Source organism: Nilaparvata lugens, chromosome 9 (assembly GCF_014356525.2).
Source record: "Nilaparvata lugens isolate BPH chromosome 9, ASM1435652v1, whole genome shotgun sequence".
NCBI lineage: Eukaryota > Metazoa > Arthropoda > Insecta > Hemiptera > Delphacidae > Nilaparvata > Nilaparvata lugens.
This window is the reverse complement of record NC_052512.1, coordinates 3594469-3620772: the sequence shown is the minus strand read 5'-3', so window position 1 is coordinate 3620772 and position 26304 is coordinate 3594469. Positions and strand designations below refer to the sequence as shown.

Below are 26304 nucleotides of genomic sequence, written 5' to 3'. Positions count from 1 at the left end.
GGAGGGTGGTTCAAAGGTATCATTTCTTGGGTTTTCGCATATAACTCGAAAATTATGTACCGGTAATAATACTGTTATATACAAAACTGAAGCATATATATCATTCTTTACAATATTTATCTAATAATTTTTTCTATATCTTCTCTAGATTTTGAGATACCCGCTCTTGAATGTGTGACATTTAAAAAAAACACATTTGCCTCCATTTTTTTCCCAATTTTCTCTCTTATAACTTTTTAAAAATCGATGAGAGAAGTTTATGCTGATTATGAGCTCATAGAGCATTAAATGTATAATTTCACATTCTCACGGATTTCCCTACACCTTTTGCAGCAGTTTTAGTGTAGAAAGCAGAGCTTTTATGGTCTTAGAGACTCTGACCTTTCTATCTTGCTCTTACCTTTCTGGAAGGACTCAGCTTGTCTCCCTCAGTGGTTTTGGTGTTCCTCAGGGATCGGTGCTGGGGCCTACACTGTTCCTTGTCATAATAAATGACCTCGACGACCACGGTTCCTCTCTGATGTTCGCAGATGATGCATCTCTACTGTCATCGGGTGCTGAGCTTGAGCGGGTTTTGGAGGCATCTGCGGAGCATCTTCAATCTGCCACTTTATGGTTCCTGGCTAATCGATTCCAGCTGAATGAGGACAAGACCCAGAGGATCATCTGCAGCTTGTCACGTGAGCCGCGTGACCCTCAGAATCCAGTGAAGCTGCTGGGTTTTGTCTTGGACAGCAAACTCAGCTGGAACAGTCATATACAGCAAGTAACCAATTGACTCTCCCGCATTATTTCTGCTGCTCATGATGAGGGGCCTGGTGACTGAGAAGTACCTGATAATGATGTATCATGTGCTCTTCCATTGTCACATTACCTATGACTTGCTTCTGTGGGGTCATTCAGCGGGGGCTGCTGATGTGCTGAGACTGCAAAAGAGGGCTATAAGAATTATAACAGGCAGCTATCATCTTGCCCACTGCAAGCCCATCTTTGCTCGCCTTGGTGTACTGACTGTCTTCAGCCATTACATCCTCCTGTGCTTGGTGTATGTCAAGAAGATACAGCATACTCTAGCTGCCCGTAGTGACATCCACCGCCACAACACCAGGCACAGTGAGCTGTTGGATATCCCCAGGAGACGCCTCCACCGATCACAGGCCAGTTACAGGATTTCAGCCCTGAAATTCTACAACAAGCTGCCTAATAGTGTGAAGCAATTGGATGAGGCCGCCTTCAGGAGAACCGTCTGGAAGCTACTGTGTGCAAAGGCATACTATAGTGTGAACGAATTTATGAGTGATAATTTGAATTTTTATTGTGAGCGTGAGCACTGGATCACTGCCATCTGAACTGTTACAGTTTTTTTTCATGTGTTTGTACGTGTTTTGATTTTTTGACGCCATCGATCCCTCAATTGTGGGTAATGGATGAAGCTGAAGGTATTAAGGTGTAAAATCTAAATTTTTGCAACAATAGAACAATTGACAAGGAATTTGGAGGGAATGTTTTAAACATAATTTTTGACCTCGCAGCTTTGTTGAGACTAGTTAGTAGGAAAACATAACAGGAGTCCCCATTCCTAACTCATGTGCTAAGGGAATGAGGGTGGTTTAAAAGTTGCATTCTCAGCGTTTTGCTCCCATGCTCATATCTTGAGAACAATGCGTTCATCAGACATAACATATTCATAAATTAAGATTGATTGAGTCCCTACACTTTTTGTTTAGTGGAATTTTGTGATATTCCCAACAGTTCCCGAGATATTCGCTCTTGAAGGTTTGTAATTGTTAAAATAACAGGTTTTAACCAATGTTTTGCTCTTCCAGTGCTTATATCTCTCCAACAATGAATCGTAAAAGCTGATGCTTATCGTAGGTTTGTAGAGAAGTGGATTTTCTTCAAATTGATGTATTTTTTCACTGTTCAAAGTTTTCCTTTTTTTGTTATAGAAGCTTCAATTTAGGGGGTGAAATTTTCATTGCTGCAACAAGTGTCAACTAAGCAGTTCCACACCTCCAACAGAGGGGTTAAAGATGAGCACTTTTGTTATGTTCACCTACTAACTATCGGTAGTCCAAAATAAGCTGCAAAGACACCCCTTCTTCAAATGTCATTGTCAAACGATCAATTGTTGCAGCCATGTAAAATTCACCCCTACATTGAAGCTGCTATAACAATGAAAGGAAAACTTCAGTTTTGTATTATAACAGTCATATCCGTAAGATACATAGTTTTCGAGTTATATGCACTAGTAATTACATTTCTGTAGCCTATACAATTTTTACATTTTTAACATTATTTTTAAGTGTTGAGATTATAAATTTTAATCTTTCAGTAATTTATTCAGTTTTCTCCATCCATGACCATCACTTGCTGTATAGATTGTGTCATAAGGTCAAAATTGGACGTCATTGCGTCTTTAGTGAGGTCCACGTTATAAATTTTATCAACATTTTTATTCTTGTCCTTACTATTCCTGTAATCCGCAGCGTTGGCAGATATGTTTTTAACAATGTATAGATATATTAATTAACAAAATAAAATTAAGCTATCTCTTCTATACAAATTTATTATTTATTCATAAAAAGTTTATTTTTTGTAGAATATAATATAATTGATCATTTTTAACCTTCCGGCAGTTGCGTTGTTGTAAAAAGTACAACAGTGTCAGTTTTTTTGCTGCAAAAAACTATTGAATGGGGTGGTGTCAGTGAATGAGTCACCTAAGCATTCCAAAACTCACCCACCCCCCATCACTCCTCTGAGTTGCAGTATCAATCGAGCAATGGTTCAGTCTTTAGGTGCCATTTAGTCGCCACAGTGCATAAGATAGGGAAAGACTGTACATACGGGGACTGTAAACGAACCAATAACACAGAATTGATGGCTTTGCTTGATGTATCTTATTGGGCTATGAATGGTAATCATCCAAATGTTCATAGGCGCAAAATAATCAAAGGAGATGAAAAGAGTAATTATACAATTAATTAATATGTTTTGACAGTAAACAGAGTACATAACACTTGGATAATTGGATGTTGTAAAAAATACAACACGCGACTTTTCGTGTGATTGAGTAGGGCGCGACTGCCGGAAGGTTAACAAAAATGAACAGTTAATATCACATCATCTTCCCTCTATAGGAGGCAGTGGAAAGGCAGAGAATCGGCAACGCTGATCTCTAATCTTTCTGTACTGTCATTATAACATTAACCTCACTAAAGACGTTAGCCAATACAATAAAACGTAGATGGCATCAACAGATAAAAACCAGAAATATACTACTATTTTTTTCATAAATTCTATGCCATTAATCATTAAAATATCTTGAAATTTTCAGTGGTACGGATCATCATCATCATCTTCTGCCCAACCTCCATCACTTAGCACGAACGTGAGGCAACCTCAAAATATGCCTCCCGTAGAAACCGATTATATTCCAAAAGGTAAGAAGCCAGTATTAGTGGTTGCTATTCTTCAAATTGAAAGCCTGCTCTGCAATTTTGAATTCAGTTTGCATGCTCAACTCATTGCCAGTAGGCTACATCTGAAGACATGTACTGGGATTTTTCAGTTATCGTATAATTATAATAGTCTGACTCCTTGTGAGACCAGACTCACCAATTGAGGGGTTGAGATGATAAATATGGAGTGACCTGGCTGGTACAGGTCTGGTGTTTCCACCTCAGAGTTTTCAGGTCGCACCTGATCAATTTCAGGGACTCTGACATGACCTAACTGCTTAACGCGTTTATCCGAAACACGGGAGTGGTCCGAGTAAAATATCTTGCCCGGGCCAGGATTCGAACCCGGGCCTCTGAATTATAAAGCCAGTATCCAATCCACTTGACTACGGCTACTCCAGTGTTGAGATAAGAAAGAATTTCAGTCCAACCTTTAGAAATCAAGCTACCCTGATGAAGGTCCTCCTCAGGAGTGAAATGCATTCCTCATTTCACCATGCCCAGTTGCACAAACGCATATCAAAGTTCAACCGTGATTAAATGCCATGAGAACCAACCAATCGGAGAAACCTTCGTTCCAAAAAAGCCTTCTCTGATTGGTTCTCGTAGACCTTGTTATCTGTCAGATCAGCCCTATAATGAGTTTGGTGTGATGGACACAAGACAACTCTACTCCCTAGAAATTATTTGCAGACTACATAAGAACCCAGAAAGCTATCCAAAGAGAAACCACTGTCATAACACAAGAAATAGAAGCCTTCTTATCACGAACGTGGCTAGGAAGGCAACATATCAACGACACTTCAACCACCTAGCACCAAAACTCCTCAATTTACTTCCTGTACACATCGAGATAATAGATAACTCAAGAAAATTTAAATACGCCGTTAAAAATCACAACAACTGGAAGACATAATATAGAAAGAATAATTTCGAACAATATTTGTGCTCACTTACCCAATGTATTTGCACCCCCACTCTAAATCTATTACTACTCCACCTGCTCTAGTACATGGGTTTTCCATAGTTTAGTAGGTTAACATCCGAAAAACATTTATTTATATTTGTTGTAGATTTCATGTTTTTATCTTTGAATACACATATATTCTTGTGCATTTTATTGTTTATTCTTGTGTAGTTGAGAAGTTGATATTGTGGTAATTATTCATATTGAATGAAAAAGACTAAGACAAAGACTTTTTGACAATTTCTTAGTCTTTTTCATTCAATATTTTATTGATTAGATTGCTTGTTTGTATTTTAATGGGAATAAACTTTATTATTATTACTATTTAATCATGTTTAAAATTTAACAGGATTTGCGTAACCGTACCTAAGTGTTTCTTTTAAATATTTACACAGTGTCAAAACTACAACAAATCCTCCACCTCATAATATATACTCTACAACACACTACAACAATACCTCCTCCACACCCATTTGTGACAGCTATCTGTTTAATTTTAGTGACCTCAATATCAAAATCATGATTGCTCATAGGTAATGTTAGTGCTCTATAGACCATGCTATTGAAAGCAGCAAGTTTGTGAGAAATAGGATGACAAGAATGAAGAGGAATGATAACATCAGTATGGGTTGGTTTTCTAAAAATAGAAAACTTGTGAAAACCAGTGTTATGATCTATTCTTAAATCTAGGAAATTCAATACACAATCCTGTTCTACCTCTACAGTGAATTTTATGTTGATGATATTATTTGCTTATGGAAAGGAAGTAACAGACAACTAGACAATTTTCTTTCCTATCTGAATGGATTACATCAGAGTATAAAAATCACCCCTCTCACCACTCCTAGCTGAATTATTTATGGATAAGTTAGAAAGTAGAATCATTGAAAATAGTAATTTCAAAGATAAAATTGTTTACTGGTTTTGATATGTTGATGATATTATTTGCTTATGGAAAGGAAGTAACAGACAACTAGACAATTTTCTTTCCTATCTGAATGGATTACATCAGAGTATAAAATTCACTGTAGAGGTAGAACAGGATTGTGTATTGAATTTCCTAGATTTAAGAATAGATCATAACACTGGTTTTCACAAGTTTTCTATTTTTAGAAAACCAACCCATACTGATGTTATCATTCCTCTTCATTCTTGTCATCCTATTTCTCACAAACTTGCTGCTTTCAATAGCATGGTCTATAGAGCACTAACATTACCTATGAGCAATCATGATTTTGATATTGAGGTCACTAAAATTAAACAGATAGCTGTCACAAATGGGTATGAAGAAAGTATGGTGGACAGATTATTGAGTAAAATTAATAGACAAATTTCAATCAATTCTAGTTTTGTAGGCTCAAACTGTGAGGAAAAGACTTGGATAACAATCCCATATTTAGGCCTTGTATCTGATAAGATAGGTAGGGAATTGAAGAGGAATGGATTTCATGTTGCTTTCAAGACCAAACCGATTTTAAATAGTCTATTTAGCTGAAGTAAAGACAAAATTGATATTTGGGATAAAAGCGGGGTGTACAAACTTAAATGTGATGATTGTAATGCTTGTTACGTGGGTCAGACTGGTAGAAGTTTCAAAAGTAGAATTAAAGAACACATCAGAGATTGGAATAAACAAATGGGGAATCTAACTTTGCAGAACATTTGATAACAAATAATCACAAGTTCACAGTTAAGGAGAATGTTGAGTTTCTGCATGTTAATAACAAAGGCAGATCTTTGAATATCCTAGAGGCTTTAGAAATAACAAGAGTAATTAAGGAAAATCCCCAGTATAGTTTAAATGACCAGATTCATTTCAACCAGTACAACACTACGAATTTAGTTTTATCATAAACATGTAAGCATACATTAGTCAATAGTTTTCCCATTTACATATTTGTTTTATTATCTTTCACATTTGTTTTCTTGGTTTTTATTTTGTAATAAATTTGGTTTTTGACAATTTCTTAGTCTTTTTCATTCAATATGAATAATTACCACAATATCAACTTCTCAACTACACAAAAAAGAAAATTCCTTGTTATTAACAACATTATGTTATCCATCGAGAGTCGTTAAAGATCAAAGGAAATGTGTTATGTTAATAACAAAAGCCTCTTTTATCGCATTAACTTTTAGTTAAATAGTTAAGTTAATAGTTTAAATTAATAGTTTAGTTAAAATTTTAGTTAATAGTTTTCCCATTTACATATTTGTTTTATTATCTTCCACATTTGTTTTCTTGGTTTTTATTTTGTACTAAAAAGTAAATTTTATTATCATGGCGATTCTGTTGCTTAAGCCGCCATTTTGTCACACCGTTGAGGGGGAGGAGACTGTCTAGCTAGGCCAATGGCAGGCGTTCATGCCCTCGACCAATAGCAGTACTCGCCTACTAGTATAAATTCTGCTGCTCTTGTATTTAGTTTTAGTTTATCAGAGATTGACAATGGTGTAATAACCGAAACCGGTCTTTCTAATTATCAATAAATCAGTGGTTTTTGACAATTTCTTAGTCTTTTTCATTCAATATGAATAATTACCACAATATCAACTTCTCAACTACACAAAAAAGAAAATTCCTTGTTATTAACAACATTATGTTATCCATCGAGAGTCGTTAAAGATCAAAGGAAATGTGTTATGTTAATAACAAAAGCCTCTTTTATCGCATTAACTTTTGTTAATAACAGGTTACTATCTTCCCCGCAACCCCCTCGCCCAGCATCCCTACCGTACCCTACAACTACAGCTGTTCCCTAATAACTACAGCTGCTGACAAAACACGTGACAAAGTTATTAACCTTTGTTGATAACAAAACTAGCAGTCAAAAGAAAATATTATTAACTTATGTTGAAAACTTTTTTTTTAAACTCTGGTGTAAACGCATTATAATTCATTTACATTAGATCAGATGAAGATCATTATGTTAATGATCACACACATGTTTCAATTCAAATTTGCTTTTTATTCCGGCTGTTATATCATATGAATACTCTCGTTAAATGAAATTATGTGGAAGTCAATTATATTGATAACAAGATCTTGTTAATAACAAGGAATTTTCTGTTAGAAACAAGAGTTATTAACTTTTGTCAAGAGAAATTTTTGACGATTCAGTCAAGTTAATAACTCGTGTTATTAACTCCGGTGTAAACGCAGCTTCAACCTGACTTACGGAGGGAGTCAGACGATTCATATGTTCAATACGAAGTTATTATGAGAGTAATTAATAAAGTGTTATAATTATTAATGAACACATGAGTTAATTTATTATTGAAAAACCAAGGATACAACAGAATGCTAAGAAATATAGAGTTTCCCATAAAATGTGTAAGGAAACCCTCACAAAGTTGTCGGTGTATTTCAGAAACACCTTGTATCCTAACTATCTTCATCAGATTTAATCATAAAACTGAGATTGAATACTCTGGAAGATCAGTTTACAGAGTGTGCCAGAAAAGGTGTAACAGTCGAATGCCATAGATTCTACATGGAATTTGCTACGAAAGATGTCCAGTAAATTTGTCTACTATCTTAGTTTATGAGATCCAACTTAACGATTTTGTGATATTTTTGAAATACGTCAATTACCAGAGAACTGTTAGTCGAAATAATTATAAGGACGTGGTTGGAAAGAGGAAGAAATTTCCAATAAGATACACATAATTTGTTCTTCTGTTTGACGTTTTTGGACTCAAAGTTGAAAAAAGTATATTTGTCCAGTTCAAAGCCAAATTTCAAACAGTTTGAACGCTAAAGAAATTCAAAAACGTCAAACAAAGTATATGAATCTTTTTTTAAATGTTTTCCCCTTTAAGAAATTCCCAATAAGATACAAATACTATGCTCCTTTGTTTAACGTTTTTAAACTTTCTAATGGCGTTCAAACTGTTTGAAATTTGGATTTGAACTGGACAGATAGACTTTTTTCAACTTTGAGTTTCCACGCAAATTATGTTTCCACCAAGGAGACGACGGTCCACGTGGAGACAGAGCATAATTCTGTGGGAAAGGAATATGCAAGTTTGAAATATTCCCAAATACCAGTGTATTTTCCATCGCTAACGGAAATACAGTTTCGTGAGAATAACTAAACCCTGCATAAAATTGGAGTTTTCCTGGACGCAAGTTAGCAAAATTCTTGATGTGAGAAAATTATTTTTTAAGAGATAACATTTGTTTTATTTCAACAGTTGTTACTGTTTATATTTCAACAGAAAAATAAATTTGTCACGATAAAAATTCAACTACATGAACACTAGAGTCTGAATGATAAAGTCCTTATTCTAAACTTTTCAAATGAACCAAATCAGTAAATTTATCTTCAATATTATCACTATTACACCGCTACTCACAATTTACCACTTGGAACAATTTACCGTTATCCCAGAACGTACACATTGAATTTAGAAAACACTTTTGAAGTGGAAACATTTTTGTGTGTTATTGTAGAAGTTCGATGTGGCCGCAAAGTCTCAGCTGAAGAAAGTGCAGAAAATCTGGGCGCGGGAAGTGGCCAAGCAGGCGGAAAAGGCGAAGAAAGACGCGGACGAGGCGGAAAATCGGTTGCGGAATCTGGAGGATGCCAAGAAGGTGGTCATCGAAGAGGATGCCAGTCTGCCGAGTGCTCAGCCTGTCAAGATATCGCAGGCCAAGGATCACCGCAACAAACGGGTCAAGATATTCGGATGGGTGCACCGGCTTAGAAGACAGGGTTCGTTTCAATTCAGTTCATTCTATACACGATGTTGTCAGGATATAAGAAAGCATTTTCCACTCATGATATACACAACATTTTACCTCCACCTACATTTTTATAAAAACTGCAAATAAAATAATTTTAAAAACTTACGTGACCAGTAACAATTTGTTACAACTGTAACCGCCCTTGATGGGGGTTGAAGATATCTTATTACTACTTCAAGGGAGTCATGGGAACTGGATCGACAACAACATTGTATTACCTAAAGAATTTCTCATTTATTATGTCAATTACTTGAAATTTAAAGAACGGAATATGCAGTAAATTTTATCAAAATATTATTCCTACAAAAACTACCTGCCAATAAGATTCTGCTAACTAGAAATTTTACTACAACAAGAATTTTACTAATTAGGGTCTCGGCCGGGTGAAAATGTTTTATAAGGAGCTAGAAATTTTGGCACTTACCCACAGCTATCACTCCCATCGTAATCCCAAACCACAGGACACTCACGTATATCATAATGCTGGAAAACTGACTTGACTTTTTGCAATACGGTATGGGTTTTGATTTGCTCGGTACCTCTGTTGTTTACGACTGGAGGTTTTCCGTCCGGTTCTCACTTGATTGGGCAAGCGGGTACTTGCCAGGTCTGCAGTATTCCTCTGTGAAAATATCTACAGGCTACCAAACATCCGCCTTGTCCTTGCCTCGTGGAGCCGCCTCATCCGTGAGAACTAGCAAATATCCCTGAATTTGCTGGTTCTCAGAGTCGTTTAGACATAAGTTAGCAGAATCTTATTGTCGCTGCAAAAATACTACTTACTCACTAAATCATATATTTTCTCACTAAAGTCCAACTACGGAAATTATTATTCTAATATCAGAGTCTTTTCTCCTGAAAAATCTTAAATCTAAAACACGAAAAAATCAATCAATAAATAAGTAATCAAATACTACCCATGTCACACAACATAACCTAAAAAGTAAACAGTTGGAAGTAATCACAATTCACCGCCGACAGCGCTATACGCTATCTGTCGGCAACAGTTCTAACAACAATGGCCAACTCATAACTACATGTTCGCGTTCCAAATTTGATTAGTTGATGGGAAATATTTGTATTTTGAATAACATGAAATATTAAAAAATATTTTTAAATATTTATAGTATATTAATATGAAATACATGTAATAGGCAATTTTAGCATACAAACATATATTACATAATGTTAATCAAATTTCTGGTTCAAGTATTGAATTTAGTTGGTTCCATGACACTACTCTATTATGCTTCCTCATCTGAGATTAGACCTTCTAATCTATTTCCAATGTAAGTTTTTAAAATAGAGATGCTTCCCATGTTATTTAAATGGAGTTACTTTTCCTCCCTAGGGAGTTTTTCTGTATTTTAGTACCGAGAGCGAAAAAGTGACACTTTAGTATTATGTTCCAGGGAGTAAAGTAAGTACTTTAGGCAGTAGGTGGAGGAAAATATTATTTTCTCCCTCAGGGAAATTGTTGCCCTCGGCTTCGCCTCTTTTCACTCTAGATATACAAATAACTATTAAAGTACATAAGAAAACAATTTGTTGTGATTTATCATTTAGTCAGCTGAATAATTCATTACATGCAATTACTACAGCTTTTCCATACATTAATTTATAACATCAGCCAAGGCTATTTCGGAGCTATCACACAGACAGTCCTTCATGCGCTGACACATGATTTCAGCTGGTTAATATACAACATAATTAACAACTTTTACATCAAAAAAGTTATACGGGTTGGGGTATCAATGTGCGGCTTTTGCAATTCATTTTCTCTTGGAACTCTTTATCGAAATCATGTAACTTATCACATGGCCACCTTCTCATTAAAAAAAATGATTTTGGATTCATATGAGGGTCAAAGATGTAATTTTTATTTCAAATAGGATCGAATGAAAAATCAGTTAATCAGAGATTGACAATGGTGTAATAACCGAAACCGGTCTTTCTAAGTATCAAATCTGTGGTTTTTTGACAATTTCTTAGTATTTTTCATTCAATATAAATAATCACCACAATATCAACTTCTCAACTACACAAAAAGTCAAATAGGATCCCCAATGAAATCTAATGTCAAATTATTCTTGTAAAAGTAATATTTAGCTGTTTCCATAATTCTCACCAACTTTGTATAATTGAAAGTTGCTGGTTTAAAAGATTACAATACAACAGTTCATGAGCGTGTTCTCCAACCGAGAGGGTCACTAGTTTATTGTGGTTTCAGGTAAGTCATTGATGTTCATGACACTGCGAGACGGTACTGGATTCGTGCAGTGTGTGCTGAATGACAAGCTGTGTCAGACCTATGACGCTCTGGTGCTCTCCACTGAATCAGCTGTCCAACTGTTCGGAGTCATCCAGCCTGTGCCTGAAGGCAAAACTGTGAGTTGATAATATTATAGTGAGGTCCACATTATAAAGTAACCACCTGATTATAATATCAATGGTTGCGTTCAAAGCCACTGATCGGTGAGTGAACGAGGCACTGTTTGGTCCAACTCAAAGACCTTAAAGATGCATAGACTCACATGCAGCGCTAGTATACTTGGAATTGAAATCGGCCATTGAGGGGACAACCTGGAAGATTATTACATACTAAAGATCTTGAAGATTTTTGTAATCTATAGTATTACAAAAAAATATATATTATATAATATCTCGCGCTAAAATACCCCAATGGTAGCCTTCAATTTCAAGTAAGAGCTAGCATTGGGAAGGCATAGGCGTTGTGGGTTTATACCTCTTCAAGGTCCTTGCTCTAACTTATAAGAAAAAAAATACGTCATATCCGGTTCGTTCACTGATCAGGTCATCGTACTTTTCTACCGATGGAAAAGAACGTAAACAGAGTAGCTGAACGTAAACAGACATGGCTGAATACGAGGTTGTTTATATTTATAATGGACTCCATTATAATGTATTTGGGAGCACAGAAATGCATGATTACATAAATAACATTTAAAATATCATCCAAAGCATTTTCAACAACTCCAATCACTTGATGGTTTTCCATTTCAATTGATTATACTATGAGATAGTTGAATAAAAACACAAATATGTTGTCAAATTCTACTCTGTTTTATTTAGTACACGACCAAGGTTTCGTGACCACACCGGTCACATTTTCAAGTTCACCAGTCAACTTGAAAATGTGACCGGTGTGGTCACGAAACCTTGGTCGTGTACTAAATAAAACAGAGTAGAATTTGACAACATATTGTGTTTTTATTCAATTATGGAACGGTTCTACAATATTGACAATGACTCAGTCGACTATGAGATAGGTTAGGTTCTAGTTTTGTTTACAAATATAAGCAGCAGAGAAAACATCTGTCAGTCATGACTCATGAGCAACCGTTCAGCCACAGAATACATACAGACTGGAAGGTAAACCAAGACTTGAGTGCACCAAGACCAAGTGCATCATCTTGTTAGAAATTAAAATTACTGCTATATTACAATGATACACTTTCTTTCAAGATGGCGGATTTTGGCGTCAGGATACTATCCGACTTTCGATTCTGTGGTTCATCTGTGATCAGGTTTTTTACTGAACGTTAAAAAAATACTCGATGGAATTAATCAGTGGCTTTGGACGCAACCATTGGAGTTGTTGTTGTCCTATAGCAGGTCCACGTTAATAGTGAAGAACACCTGATGGAACAATCATTTAAATAATACACTGCATAAAGCAAAATGGGCGCGTATAAAGTCCAGGAGATTTGCAGGCTCCATGTGGGGGTTAAAGCCTCACATAGCGCTGTGGCTGTACAAGGCAGTAATAAGGCCCCAGGTTACATCTGAATGGTGGACAAAGGTTAACCAGGTTACAGCCACAGCCAAACTCACAAGTCTACAAGGGATGGACACACTTCTATTGTGAGGTCCACATTATAATGGCAGTGTACAATTGAAAATACTGTTGCTGACCTTTTCTATTATACAACAAAACAGATAGCACTATCTCTCTCTCGCTTTTCAATGTTGTCTATTTGCCAGAATATTTTATATTCACTATTGACAGTGACTGAACAAAACTGACCAAACAATTCTCAGCCGCCATTTTTTTTCTTCATTCTATCAAAATACTTGAGTACACAAGTCGTATAATTGATTTAAATGTTTTTGAAACAATGAAATTTTTAAACATTACCGTATGAGAAACACAAATTAAGATACCTTAAATGACATTTTAAAAGTTGATAACTAACCATCCTAGACTTCATCCATGCTTCAGTTGGCCTACCCGTATAGGTTAGACCTACTCGTACCGGTATAAATAATATTGAAAAGTTATTTAAGAATTAATCCATTGGAATTACTTATTTTTGAACAGGATTCCTATTTTTTTATTATTTTTAAAAGAAATTGGAGTAGAATATCTACCAAATAACTTAATAACTTAATTTCTGCTGTTTTGAAATTCAGATTGTTGTGTCACAGCTTTTTAAATTAGCCGCCATTTCAGGTTTGTATAAAGATAAAAATATGATCTCAGTTATGAAAGCAAATTTTTGAATCAAATTATGAAAAAATATATTTCCTAGATTAATTTGACATTAAATTAATTATTTTATCAAGGAAATGATAATTATTATTAGATTAAATTTAATGGGATGAATTGAGTAACAGTCAGTGGCAAAATGGAGAGACTTGGCAACGTTTTTCTCCTATCTTTCTTCACTGCCATTATAACGTGGACCTCACTATAGTCACTAGCAGCCCGTCAGCAACTCTCGAAATTGCTCTTGGCTTACTGTCATTGGGCATTTTTATCATGGCAGAAGCACGAAAATTAGCCTATCGACTGAAAGTTGAAGGCCAATGGAGGGAAGGTCTGTCTGGAACAACCTGTTTGGCACAATCACCAAAGCTTTTTCTCACAGCCCTGTACTTGAAATGACTTCAGTTGTCATGAGTACGGAGATGGTTTTCACTAAACCTTTTTCTGTTAAATTCTGAAAAAGTAACAGCTTAAAATCCAATTAAAAACACATTTTTAATATTGATATTGAACAAGAATAAAAAGCTAATATTACATCAGATATACCGATATTAGTTATCTTCTATAGAAGGTAGTAGCAAGGCAGAGAATCGGCAATGCTGTTCTATTATCTTTTCACTGACATTATAATGTGGACCTCACCGTAGGGACCTTTCATCAGTCTTCTATATTAATTAGTCTTACTTAGGCTGGGCGCACACCAGTTAGTCAAGACAAGACAAGACATGATCAGACACGTTTAGTTACAATACTTCACATTGTTGCTTATGACACAACTCACACTGATTAGTCATTGCAATTAGACATGTCTTCATAAGCAACTGTGTTAAGTATTGTGACTAAACATGTCTGATCATGTCTTGTCATGACTAACTGGTGTGCACCCAGCCTTACAGTTTTTTCTTGTATGACGCTTTCATTGTTGTCAAGTGTGCAACTCAGTGCCAGACCATATAAAGGGTCAATCAGCCAATCGGAGAGCTTCCTGAAGAAGAGGATATAGATAGGGGATAAAACCGTTTAATAAACTATTTTATCTATGACCCCTCTCAAACAAAGTATAATAAACTGTAAGCTTGACGAATTGAAAACTGGATGAACTGAAAACTAGACGAACTGGAAATAGGCCTATAATCATCCTCGATAAATTAAGAATCTATATGCAAAATTTTAAGTTAATCTCCATTTTCTCCACTGCAAAATTCCTCATCTCCACACACAGACCTCAGGTCCATGTTGAGATCATTCCTGGATAAAGACACTGTCGGCTCACAACTCTTCCCTCTATATTATTTCAATCCCGATGGGTTAAAGAATAATGATTAGAACTTTTTCATTACAATTTTTTTGCAATGCTTTAATAGCTACTTTGATTTAGAAGATTAATGTGCAAATGATACAAATGATATTAAGAACTTATTTTCTATTTTATTATTTTAAGCTGTCATTCATACTCCTGTATTTTTTCTCTCAAAAAATACTTATCTCATGTAAGAATAATTCAACTGGAAAATTGTAAATTATATTGTTTTTTATGAGTAATACAGAATTTTTTGAATTGAAATTTCAGAACTTTTTGAACTGAATCTGTTCAGTAGTTGAGACGTGATGATGCGTCATTTGTGTATAGTGTATTTCGTTTCTCGTACATTCTTTTCTTTATAATATTCAATATTTGATTGGTGTTTGGATTGCAGGCACCAGGTGGCCATGAGTTGATGGTTGACTACTGGCGGGTGGTGGGTGGTGCACCGTCCGGTGGAGCGGACACCATTCTCAACGAAGACGCGCTGCCAGATGTCCAACTCGACAACCGACACATCATGATTCGCGGCGAAAACGTCAGTAGTCAAAACACCAAATCACATTTATTGCCTCAGATAATTACACAAAAAAGTAATACAGCGTGGCTCAAAAGTCCCTGGAGAGTTGCTTAGAATAAGAAAAGAATAATAGCAAGTCGTAGTAAAATAGTTTTCGTCCGTGATGTTGGTGTCACCATAGAGAATAAATAGCATAAGAAGATATCCCATGGTATTGCCTCAGATAACACATAAAAGTAATACAGCGTGGCGCAAAAGTCACTGGACAGTTGGTTAGAAGGAGAAAAGAATAATAGCAAGTCGTAGTAAAATAGTTTTCGTCCGTGATGTTGGTGTCACCATAGAGAATAAATAGCATAAGAAGATATCCCATGGTATCGCCTCAGATAATAACACATAAAAGTAATACAGCGTGGCGCAAAAGTCACTGGACAGTTGGTTAGAAGGAGAAAAGAATAATAACAAGTCGTAGTACAATATTTTTCGTCCGTGATGTTGGTATCACCATAGAGGAAAAATAGCATAAGAAGATATCCCATAGTATTGCCTCAGGTAATAACACAGAAAAGTAATGCAGCGTGGCGCAAAAGTCACTGGACAGTTGGTTAGAAGGAGAAAAGAATAATAGCAAGAAGTATTACAATAATTTCTGTCCGTGATGTTAGCATTAACACAGAGAAAAAATAGCACAAGGAGATATCCCATGGTATAGGGCTTTTATGTTTCAATTTCCAATGTTAACTGTAAGGAGGGAAAAGAACTTTGATAACAAAAAGAAAACAGTAATACTAGAACTTTATTTAATTGGTATCTTTCGATTTTACGTGGTTGAAAATTGTAAATATTAATTTTTCTCTATTCCAGAAAGGTAAAATATAAATATATATACAAACACAATATTAAAATTGAATTTAATGGGGAAAACAACTCGCTGCGGCTTAAGATGATTCAATTTTTGTGGTTATGAAAATTAAGAACAATGATCTTATCCAGTAGTCACCTACCTTTTGAATATGGCTTGCTTCCCCCATTAGCATTCACTGGTTTAATCGCGACTTTACGGTTAGTATTTTTAAAAAAATTAACTGAACCAATGAATAGGTTCAGAACCCGTCTTCCTTAATAATACAATTATTTTTAAACTGCCCGATCTGTGACAGAATAACTGTATTATAAAACGAAACGAAATCTAGCCTTCTTCGCTGGATCAGCCGGACTCTACTCACAGTCCTAACGAACGAGCTCTGCCCCAAAAGCTGAATTTTGGGTATTAATATAAACTCAGTCAATGCCAAACATGAAAGCCATTTCAAGTACATATTTTTATCTATCGCACAAGCGGCATGTTTGTTATTAGAAACAAAGAGAAGCTACTTTAATATTGACAACAAATAAAATAAACAATCTTTCTGTCGATGACAAAGATTGTTCAAAGACAAAATACTGTTCATTGAACTTTTTTAATTTTAAAACTCTAAAATCCTGATCAATATGAAATGAATATATGATTCATAATATGAATTCATATATTATATTATATATGTCCCATATGACCAGGTGACATAACTCAAGCTGATAGTCCTGGCACTTTTTCGTAAAGCTATGTGACGCTGTTAGTAATCTTCTTAAGCTATCTTTTATCTATGGTGTTACTAAATATTGGTAGTCATGCTTTTTCAAGTTGGCAATACAATGCGATGAAGACAAAAAACAATTTGTTCATAAAAATCATTGTAAGTATTGTTTGTAATAAAATAATATCAAATAAATCTAGTCTTGTTTTAACCAACTGTTTAGTGGCTTTTGTGCCACTCTTGTAATTGACTCAGAAAATAGATTGAAAAAGAAGTTTACAAAACCAACGTTCCTCAGACACAAAAAAGAAGAAATAGTTTCTCTGTCTCACTTAGATTCACAGAATCTCAGGATGTATCAAATTGTTGAATGAGTTCTATCACCAATTTTAGGATTATCATAATATGTCTTAGACAATACTATATAAAAACAGAACCTGGTTACGTGGCTTCACCAGCGACATGAGGAAAAGTGAATTAATTGTTTGATGGTTTGCAGACGGCTCGTGTGCTGCGCATGCGTTCTGTGATAATGAAGGCGTTCAGAGACCACTACTACGACCGAGGCTACAGTGAGGTGACTCCGCCCACCCTGGTTCAAACCCAAGTCGAAGGTGGCTCCACACTATTCAAACTCAACTATTTCAAGTGAGTACTCACCTTTCAATTTAAATTCACTTCATTGTTGAACGAGTGTCAGCGATTTCTTACTTTTCTAACTCACTGCCAAAGTCGTTGTCAGTCTGTGTGTATGTTCAACAATCACTTTTGAAAGATTCGATCTATCAGCTTCAAATTTTGAACACATATTCATATTTTGCAAGTCTCGTTCGTTGGACAAAAAAATTGACTCACTCCTTCGTCCTTTTTCAGAATATCCTAAAAATAACATCGAAAGTGCATAAGAAAAAAATTGTTGTGATTTTATCATTTAGTCAGCTGAAGAGTTCATTGCATGCAATTACTACAGTTTTCCCATTCATAACATCAGCTGAGGCTATTTGGAAGCTATCACACTTACAGTCCTCTATGCGCTGACACTTGATTTCAGTGCAACAAGTTCTCAGTTTATCAAGTTTTCAGTTTGTCGAGTTCTCATTTCATCAAGTTTACAGTTTATCGAGTTGTCAGTTCTTAAATCTTTCAGTTCATCAAGTTCTCAGCACGTCATGTTTTCAGTTTGTCAAGTTTCCAGTTTGTCTTGTTTTCAGTATTACAAGTCTGCTGTTCACTCTCATTGAGTAGCTTTTTACTTTCCTTGCCCTATTACCATAGGTAAGGAAAGTATTGCTTTCCGAAAAAAATTAAGGTACCCCAATTTCTAAATTTCTATACGTTTCAAGGTCCCCTGAGTCCAAAAAAACTGGTTTTTGGGTATTGGTCTGTATGTGTGTGTGGTGTGTGTGTGTGTGTGTGTGTGTATGAGTGTATGTGCGTCTGTGTACACGATATCTCATCTCCCAATTAACGGAATGACTTGAAATTCGGAACTTAAGGTCCTTACACTATAAGGATCCGACACGAACAATTTCGATCGAATGCGATTCAAGATGGCGGCTAAAATGGCGAAAACGTTGTCAAAAACAGGGGTTTTCGCGATTTTCTCTAAAATGGCTCCAACGATTTTGAGCAAATTCATACCCAAAATAGTCATCGATAAGCTCTATCAACTGCCACAAGTCCCATATCTGTAAAAATTTCGGGAGCTCCGCCCCATCAATGCAAAGTTCGATTTTAGATTCCCAATTATCAGGCTTCAGATACAATTTAAACAAAAAAAATCAAGTGGAGTAGATTGAGCATGGAAATCTCTACAATTAATGTTCAGTAACATTTTCACCTAAAATTGAAAATATTGTTTTTATGAGTAATACAGAATTTTTTGAATTGAAATTTCAGAACTTTTTGAACTGAATCTGTTCAGTAGTTGAGACGTGATGATGCGTAATTTGTGTATTGTGTATTTCGTTTCCCGTACATTCTTTTCTTTACAATATTCAAGATTTGATTGGTGTTTGGATTGCAGGCACCAGGTGGCCATGAGTTGATGGTTGACTACTGGCGGGTGGTGGGTGGTGCACCGTCCGGTGGAGCGGACACCATTCTCAACGAAGACGCGCTGCCAGATGTGCAACTCGACAACCGACACATCATGATTCGCGGTGAAAACGTCAGTAGTCAAAACACCAAATCACATTTATTGCCTCAGATTATAACACAGAAAAGTAATACAGCATGGCGCAGAAGTCACTGGACAGTTGCTTAGAATAAGAAAAGAATAATAGCAAGTCGTAGTAAAATAGTTTTCGTCCGTGATGTTGGCATTAACACAGAAAAAATTGTATAAGAAGATATCCCATGGTATTGCCTCATATAATAACACATAAAAGTAATACAGCGTGGCGCAAAAGTCACTGGACAGTTGGTTAGAAGGAGAAAAGAATAATAGCAAGTCGTAGTAAAATAGTTTTTGTCCGTGATGTTGGCATTAACACAGAGAAAAAATAGCACAAGGAGATATCCCATGGTATAGGGCTTTTATGTTTATTTTTTCAATGTCAACTCAAGCTGATAGTCCTGGCACTTTTTCTTGAAGCTATTCGACGCTGTTAGTAATTATTTGGAACATATACTACCTATACCATGGGATATCTTCTTATGCTATCTTTTATCTATGGTATTACTAAATATTGGTAGTCATGCTTTTTCAAGTTGGCAATACAATGCGATGAAGACGAAAAACAATTTGTTCATGAAAATCATTGTAAGTATTGTTTGTAATAAAATAATATCAAATAAATCTAGTCTTGTTTTAACCAACTGTTTAGTGGCTTTTGCGCCACTCTTGTAATTGACTCAGAAAATATATTGAAAAAGAAGTTAACAAAACCAACGTTCCTCAGCTGACAAAAAGAAGAAAATAATTTTCCTGTCTCACTTAGAATCACAGAATCTGAGGATGTATCAAATTGTTGAATGAGTTCTATCACCAATTTTAGGATTATCATAATATGTCTTAGACAATACTGTATAAAAACAGAACCTGGTTACGTGGCTTCACTAGCCACATAAGGAAAAGTGAATAATTGTTTGATGATTTGCAGACGGCTCGTGTGCTGCGCATGCGTTCTGTGATAATGAAGGCGTTCAGAGACCACTACTTCGACCGAGGCTACAGTGAGGTGACTCCGCCCACCCTGGTCCAAACCCAAGTCGAAGGTGGCTCCACACTATTCAAACTCAACTATTTCAAGTAAGCACTCATCTTTCAATTTAAATTCACTCCATTGTTGAACGAGTGTCAGCAATTTCTTACTTTTCTAACTCAAGGCCAAAGTCGTTGTCAGTCTGTGTGTATGTTCGACAATCACTTTTGAAAGATTCGATCAATCAGCTTCAAGTTTTGAACACCTATTCTTCGACCCATTTTACAAATCAAGTTCGTTGGACAACAAAATTAACCGGCTCCTTCGTCCTTTTTCTGTCCATCGCCATCCTTCTCATCTCCAGAACAGTCTTCCCTCTTCTCCTTCCAATCTCTTCAATTCTGTCCTCATGTCCTGAGTACCCCGGTTGTCTTACAGTTCTCCTTCTCTGCACTTTCACGTTCACAAATTGTTTCGCTTTTCTACTGTCATCCATCCGCTGTAAATGTCCATACCATTTCAATCTTCTCACTTGCATCTCTCATGCCAACTTCCTCTCTTATTCTGGTGTTTCGGATTCTACCCCTTCTTGTCTACCCCAATGTTTTTCTATGTCATTTCATTTACACCTTTCTTATTCTATTTTCATGGCATAATCTCATGGGCCAGCTTCCACTCCCGTACAGCAAGATTGGTTCAATTATTGACTTTTATACTTGGCTATTTATCTTCTTAGTATCTTTTTCACCAAATATATACAGTCTTTGACAGAATAGTAAGCCAGTGAACCTTTCCTCACCCTGTTCAGCACCTCCACATCTATTTTTCTATCTTCAGAGAACCACGCACCCAAATACTCATATTTCGACATCGGTCAATCACCTCTCTGTCAACCATAATTTCCACTTTTTATGTAGTTGAGAAGTTGATAATGTGGTAATTATTCATATTAATTAAATAAACCTATCAGCCTAAAATTATCATATTAAAAAAGTTTGACAATTTCTTAGTCTTTTAACATAATTTTCACATTTTCTCCTGCTACCTTTGAGACCACCATTGAGAACTATTCCTTTTTCTTTCAGTTATTTGTTTTGTTTTGAAGGAAATGAACTTATAATTATTTAGTTGACTGAATGGTTGTGGTTTGTTGCAGTGAGGAAGCCTATCTGACACAGAGCTCTCAGCTGTACTTGGAAACGTGTATCCCGGCGTTGGGTGACGTCTACTGCATCGCACAGAGCTATCGCGCTGAGCAAAGTAGAACCAGGAGACATCTTGCTGAGTGAGCAACTATTCATTATCAAGTGTTTTCTATCATAATTATTAATATCGGGGCACCGAGCTTTGCTCGTTATTCATTTATTGATAAACAGACCACAATTCTTTAAAATTATTGGAGGACTAACAGGCACAGCCCAAAACTGTTTCTCCCCCGAATTTTGATTTATACACTATAAATAGTCCAAAAAGTAGGTTATGTTCCATACACTTGAATTCAGGTTCAATTTTCAGTCCAAACATTTGAAAACAGAAAAGTTCTAATTTAGGTTGTTTACAAACCAAATTGAATAACTAAATAACACTTAGAACTGTAAAATAATGATTAACTTTGAAAATTATGATATACGGTACTCTAATTTAGAATGGTCATGTCAACAAATCAGATTATTTTGATCAAGTCGATTAAAATTTCTATATTAATATTCCTCATAAGTTAAGCTGATAGATTGCAAATAGTTGAACAGCTGAACATAATTCTGTCTCTCTCCCACATCTTCTGTTATCGACAGACGACGAAATTATCATCTGTTTTTCCAAGGATAAATAATTATTATCCTTTTCACGTCCTTCAGCGAGTTTTCCCAGGGATGAGACCTAGTGCAATCGAATTTTTATATCATAAACCTACTATGTTCCAAATTTCGTGAATATCGTTAGAGCCGTTTTCGAGATCCGTTGCACATAAATAACCACATAACCATATAAATATAAAACAGAAATTGTTCGCTTAATATAATAGGATTACTGTTATCCTCTTAGACACACATCTTAGACATCTCAGACATTACCGTCTTATGCCCGTGTCTTCAAACGCTAAAACCGGTCAGTCAACTTAGGGCCCGAAGTCGTGCTGTTAAATCCACTATCTACTCGCGCCAAATTCATTTTAGATAGCTTTTTTGAAAAACTATCTGTATATAAGTAAATAATATGAGTAAATTATCTTTACCGGTCATAGCTTAATAATAAATAAAAGTATTTACTAACTTAACTAGTAAATACTCATAAGTATTCATTTTCCAACGAGTATTTTGGCTACCCACAACTTATATTATTGTAGCCTCCTTACTTGTAGGTGCTCAACCAATATAATATAATAATTTTTATATAGTTCCAATTAAATGATAATACTTATGTCCTACATGATTCTTAAAACCAATTATTATAATAATTATTACCAACTTACGTTGAATGAAATTTCTGTTGAATTTCAGAATAATTATTGTCGAAGCAGTAAGTTAGAATATTCCGTGCTTATTCGCTTTAAAAGCTGTTTATAACCTCCAAATCGCTAAATATGGTGAAAAATTTCGCCAAAAGCCAAGAGTCGCAATGTTGTTTATCAATTTTATGTGAGATATTTCAGGTATGTTTACAGTGATGTCTATTGAAACTTTCCCCGATGCCAAGACATTGGATAGAAGCATGTACGGAAATGTACGGATAAAAGTGAATAGAGCTGCAATGATGCTAATACGATATATAGCTAAATGGGCTTCGGCAAACGACTGTGCAATGACCAACCATGTACTGTATGTCAGTGATTTTAATTTATGTCTCACATAGCCGTGTTTGATTTTATGTTACGACTCTGCAACCGGGCATTAGACACTCATATGGTATCGACAAAACACCAGTGCTGCCTTATGCCCCAGGGGAGATTGAGTCTGTTGTGGGGAATGAAAGGTGCCGAGTGTATTGGTATTATTTATTCTCCACCTACAGGTTTTTAAGAGCCACAAAGCCTGATGTTGTCTTCCTTGACATAGTGGCAAAGACAATGAATGTAATTCAGTTCTCAGTACCAGCTGAAGACAATATTGTCAGCAAGGAGGAGGAAAACAGGCAAAATATCAAGACCTATTAATAGAACTGCGCAGGCTTAATCCAGGCTACTCCATGAGAATGGTGGGGTTGATTATAGGAGTGTTGGGTAACATTCGGTTTCAAGTTGCAATTCATAAGCGACAATTGTAGCCGCGCTGTATTAGCTGCTATTTGTTACTTTAGCTTCTATAGTCGACTTATAGACTATAACAAATACAGTAATAGGCTACAGCCAAATACAGTCTTCGCGCGCTGTGAATCGTATAGACTTCGCTTAAGCCTGGTTTTCACTAGTAGAGTTAGTGGTCGAGTAACTGGCATACTAACTCTACCGAGCCAACTCTGCTCTACTTTAATAATTTAATTAATTTAATAATTTTATTCATGGAGGCAACAGATAAGAACCCATTTTGCCTCCTTCACACATTACAATCATACACTATACAATCCAAAAATGTATTTTAAGAATTAGTATGAAGAAATGTTAAAAAACAAGAATGTCTGTGAATCACTACCACATAAAATTAATGAAAGAAAGAAATGCAAATCACGAAATGACAAATCACATAATATTATCGACTAGATCGCACGCCATCCTACGGAATTTGTACGGGGAGAACCAAAAGATATCCAAGTGCTGAGAACAACTATTGAAAATTCTCTGTGCTCTATTCAGAGGAGAGTTATAATGACTCACCGTTCTGGAGCGTGAGATATGAAAAGAAAAGGTCGAACGGCGAGCAATGGTATTTATATAAATATTAATTTTGGAAAGCAGATACGGAGAATCAATTTTGTTATTTAAAAGATTATAAAGGAAAAGAAGAGATTTGACGTCACGTCTGACTTTCAGTGATTTAATTTCAAACATACTTCTTAAAGAATTGGTAGGGTAATCAAACGGGCAGAAAACATTGTGCTTTTTATAATAAATACATCTCAAGAATTTATTCTGCATTCGTTCTAGTATTTGAATCTGTTCATTATAATATGGATTCCAAATTTCGCTAGCATATTCCATCAGGCTTCTTACAATTGATTTGTATAACAGTACCAAAGGCACTATGTCTCCAAAGGGTGAGCATGTCCTCAAGATGAATCCCATCTGCTGATTAGCTCTGTTAGATATGTAATCTACATGTGCATTGAAAGAAAAATCAGAACTGAAAACCACTCCAAGATCCTTGAACGATTCCACCTTTTCTAATGGTATACCATTTATATGGTAAACATGTATGAAAGGAGAAGACTGTCGAGTAAAACTCATGAATTTACATTTTCCTACATTTATTTTTAGTTCATTTGTAACACACCACTTGGACAAATTGTCAACGTCAATCTGTAAATCATAACAATCTCTCAGATCATTGACTTCTTTGAACAACTTGACATCATCTGCATACAAAAGACATTTTGATTTATTGATAACAGATGGGAGATCATTGATGAATAAAATAAAAAGGAGTGGCCCAAGGTTAGAGCCCTGAGGTACCCCCGATGTGCACTCAAAGAATTCTGATTTATATTGTTGAATTTTTACATATTGTTTTCTTGCTTGAAGGTAGCTCTGAACAAGATGAACCAGAGTATCGCAGAATCCCAACACTTTAAGTTTTCTTATCAGAAGTCTATGGTTGATAGTGTCAAAGGCTTTTGATAAATCTGTGTAATAACATCAGTACGCCCTCCATCATCTAGAACATGTGACACTTCATTACTAAAAACCATAAGATTGGAAACAGTGGAGCGACGAGGTAAAAATCCATGCTGCTGGGGTGAAATAATTCTCTGACCCTGATCATAAATTATGGAATAAATAACTTTTTCAAAAACTTTAGAAAAACAATTTAAAATAGAAATTGGCCTATAATTTTTTATATCATTTCTATTTCCAGATTTGAAAACTGGAGTAACCCTTGCCACCTTCCATTTTGAAGGAAATTTACCCGTCCTCAAAGATAAATTAAAAATAAATTTCAATGGCTTTATCAAGACTGCGGCACAGCCTTTAACAATAAAAGTTGGAATCGCATCAGGACCCTCAGAGCAGCCAGACTTAAGCTCATTAATCGCAGACAGGATGTCATCAAAAGAGACTGACCCAACACCCCCATTCAACAATGAGCAGCACTCAGACATCTCAGGAACCCCCTCTTGTGCATCAGGTGTATCAGCCTCATAAACAGATTTAAAATATTTAGAAAACCCATCGACGATATTTGCCCCACAGTAGGACTCTCCGTCAAGTGTCATGGTCGACTCCACAAAAGAAGTTTTTCTTTTCGAATTCACATACTTCCAGAAATTTTTAACATTATTTCGCAAACTATTTTGAATTCTACTTAAATATGCCTCATAGGCTGCTGAAATTCTAGTTTTAAGAGATGCTCGTAATGTTTTAAATATATTATCATGATAGGGTGAAGTTCTTCTCTTTCTTGAACACTTATTCTTCAATTTCAAATCAGATATGATATCATGTGTGAACCAGGGAGGATACTTATTATTTGAAAAAATCACCCTCCTCTTAGGGATGAACTCATTGAAATGATGGTAAAGTATTTTGTAAAACTTATCTACTGCAGAGTCAACGTCACCACTACAAAAAACGGAATCCCAACTGCAATCACGGAGACTAAGATAGAGACCGAGAAAATCTCCTTTATGATATTCATAATGAAATTCAGGTGGGTGGCTTGAATTTAGCCCTGACGTCGTCACTGAGTATGAGGCATCCACACATAAGGCAGGGTGATAACCATCTTCAGGGACAAGTGGATCATCGCTCTTCATTACTTTTACTGGAAAGTTACTCAACACTAAATCCAGAGTTCTACCAAGCTCATTTTGCACTGTGTTATATGATACTAGATCATAGAATGACATGAAACGATAAAGAAATTTTGCTTTAGGTGAACCAGAAGAGAGATCATAAGTATTATTGTTAATTTCAGGTAAA

The 26304-nt window shown here is 35.7% G+C and overlaps 1 protein-coding gene across 1 annotated transcript in view; it reads left to right on the top strand.

Annotated features, from left to right (window-relative positions):
- Positions 1-7651: 7651 nt before the first annotated feature.
- LOC111046932 (asparagine--tRNA ligase, cytoplasmic) overlaps positions 7652-26304 on the top strand; it is a 38645-nt gene continuing 19992 nt past the window's right edge. Inside the window, 6 exon segments of the mRNA XM_039435757.1 lie at positions 7652-7657; positions 8888-9149; positions 11412-11569; positions 15389-15532; positions 17588-17736; positions 21391-21519. Of these exon segments, the coding sequence (XP_039291691.1) occupies positions 7652-7657; positions 8888-9149; positions 11412-11569; positions 15389-15532; positions 17588-17736; positions 21391-21519 (848 nt within the window).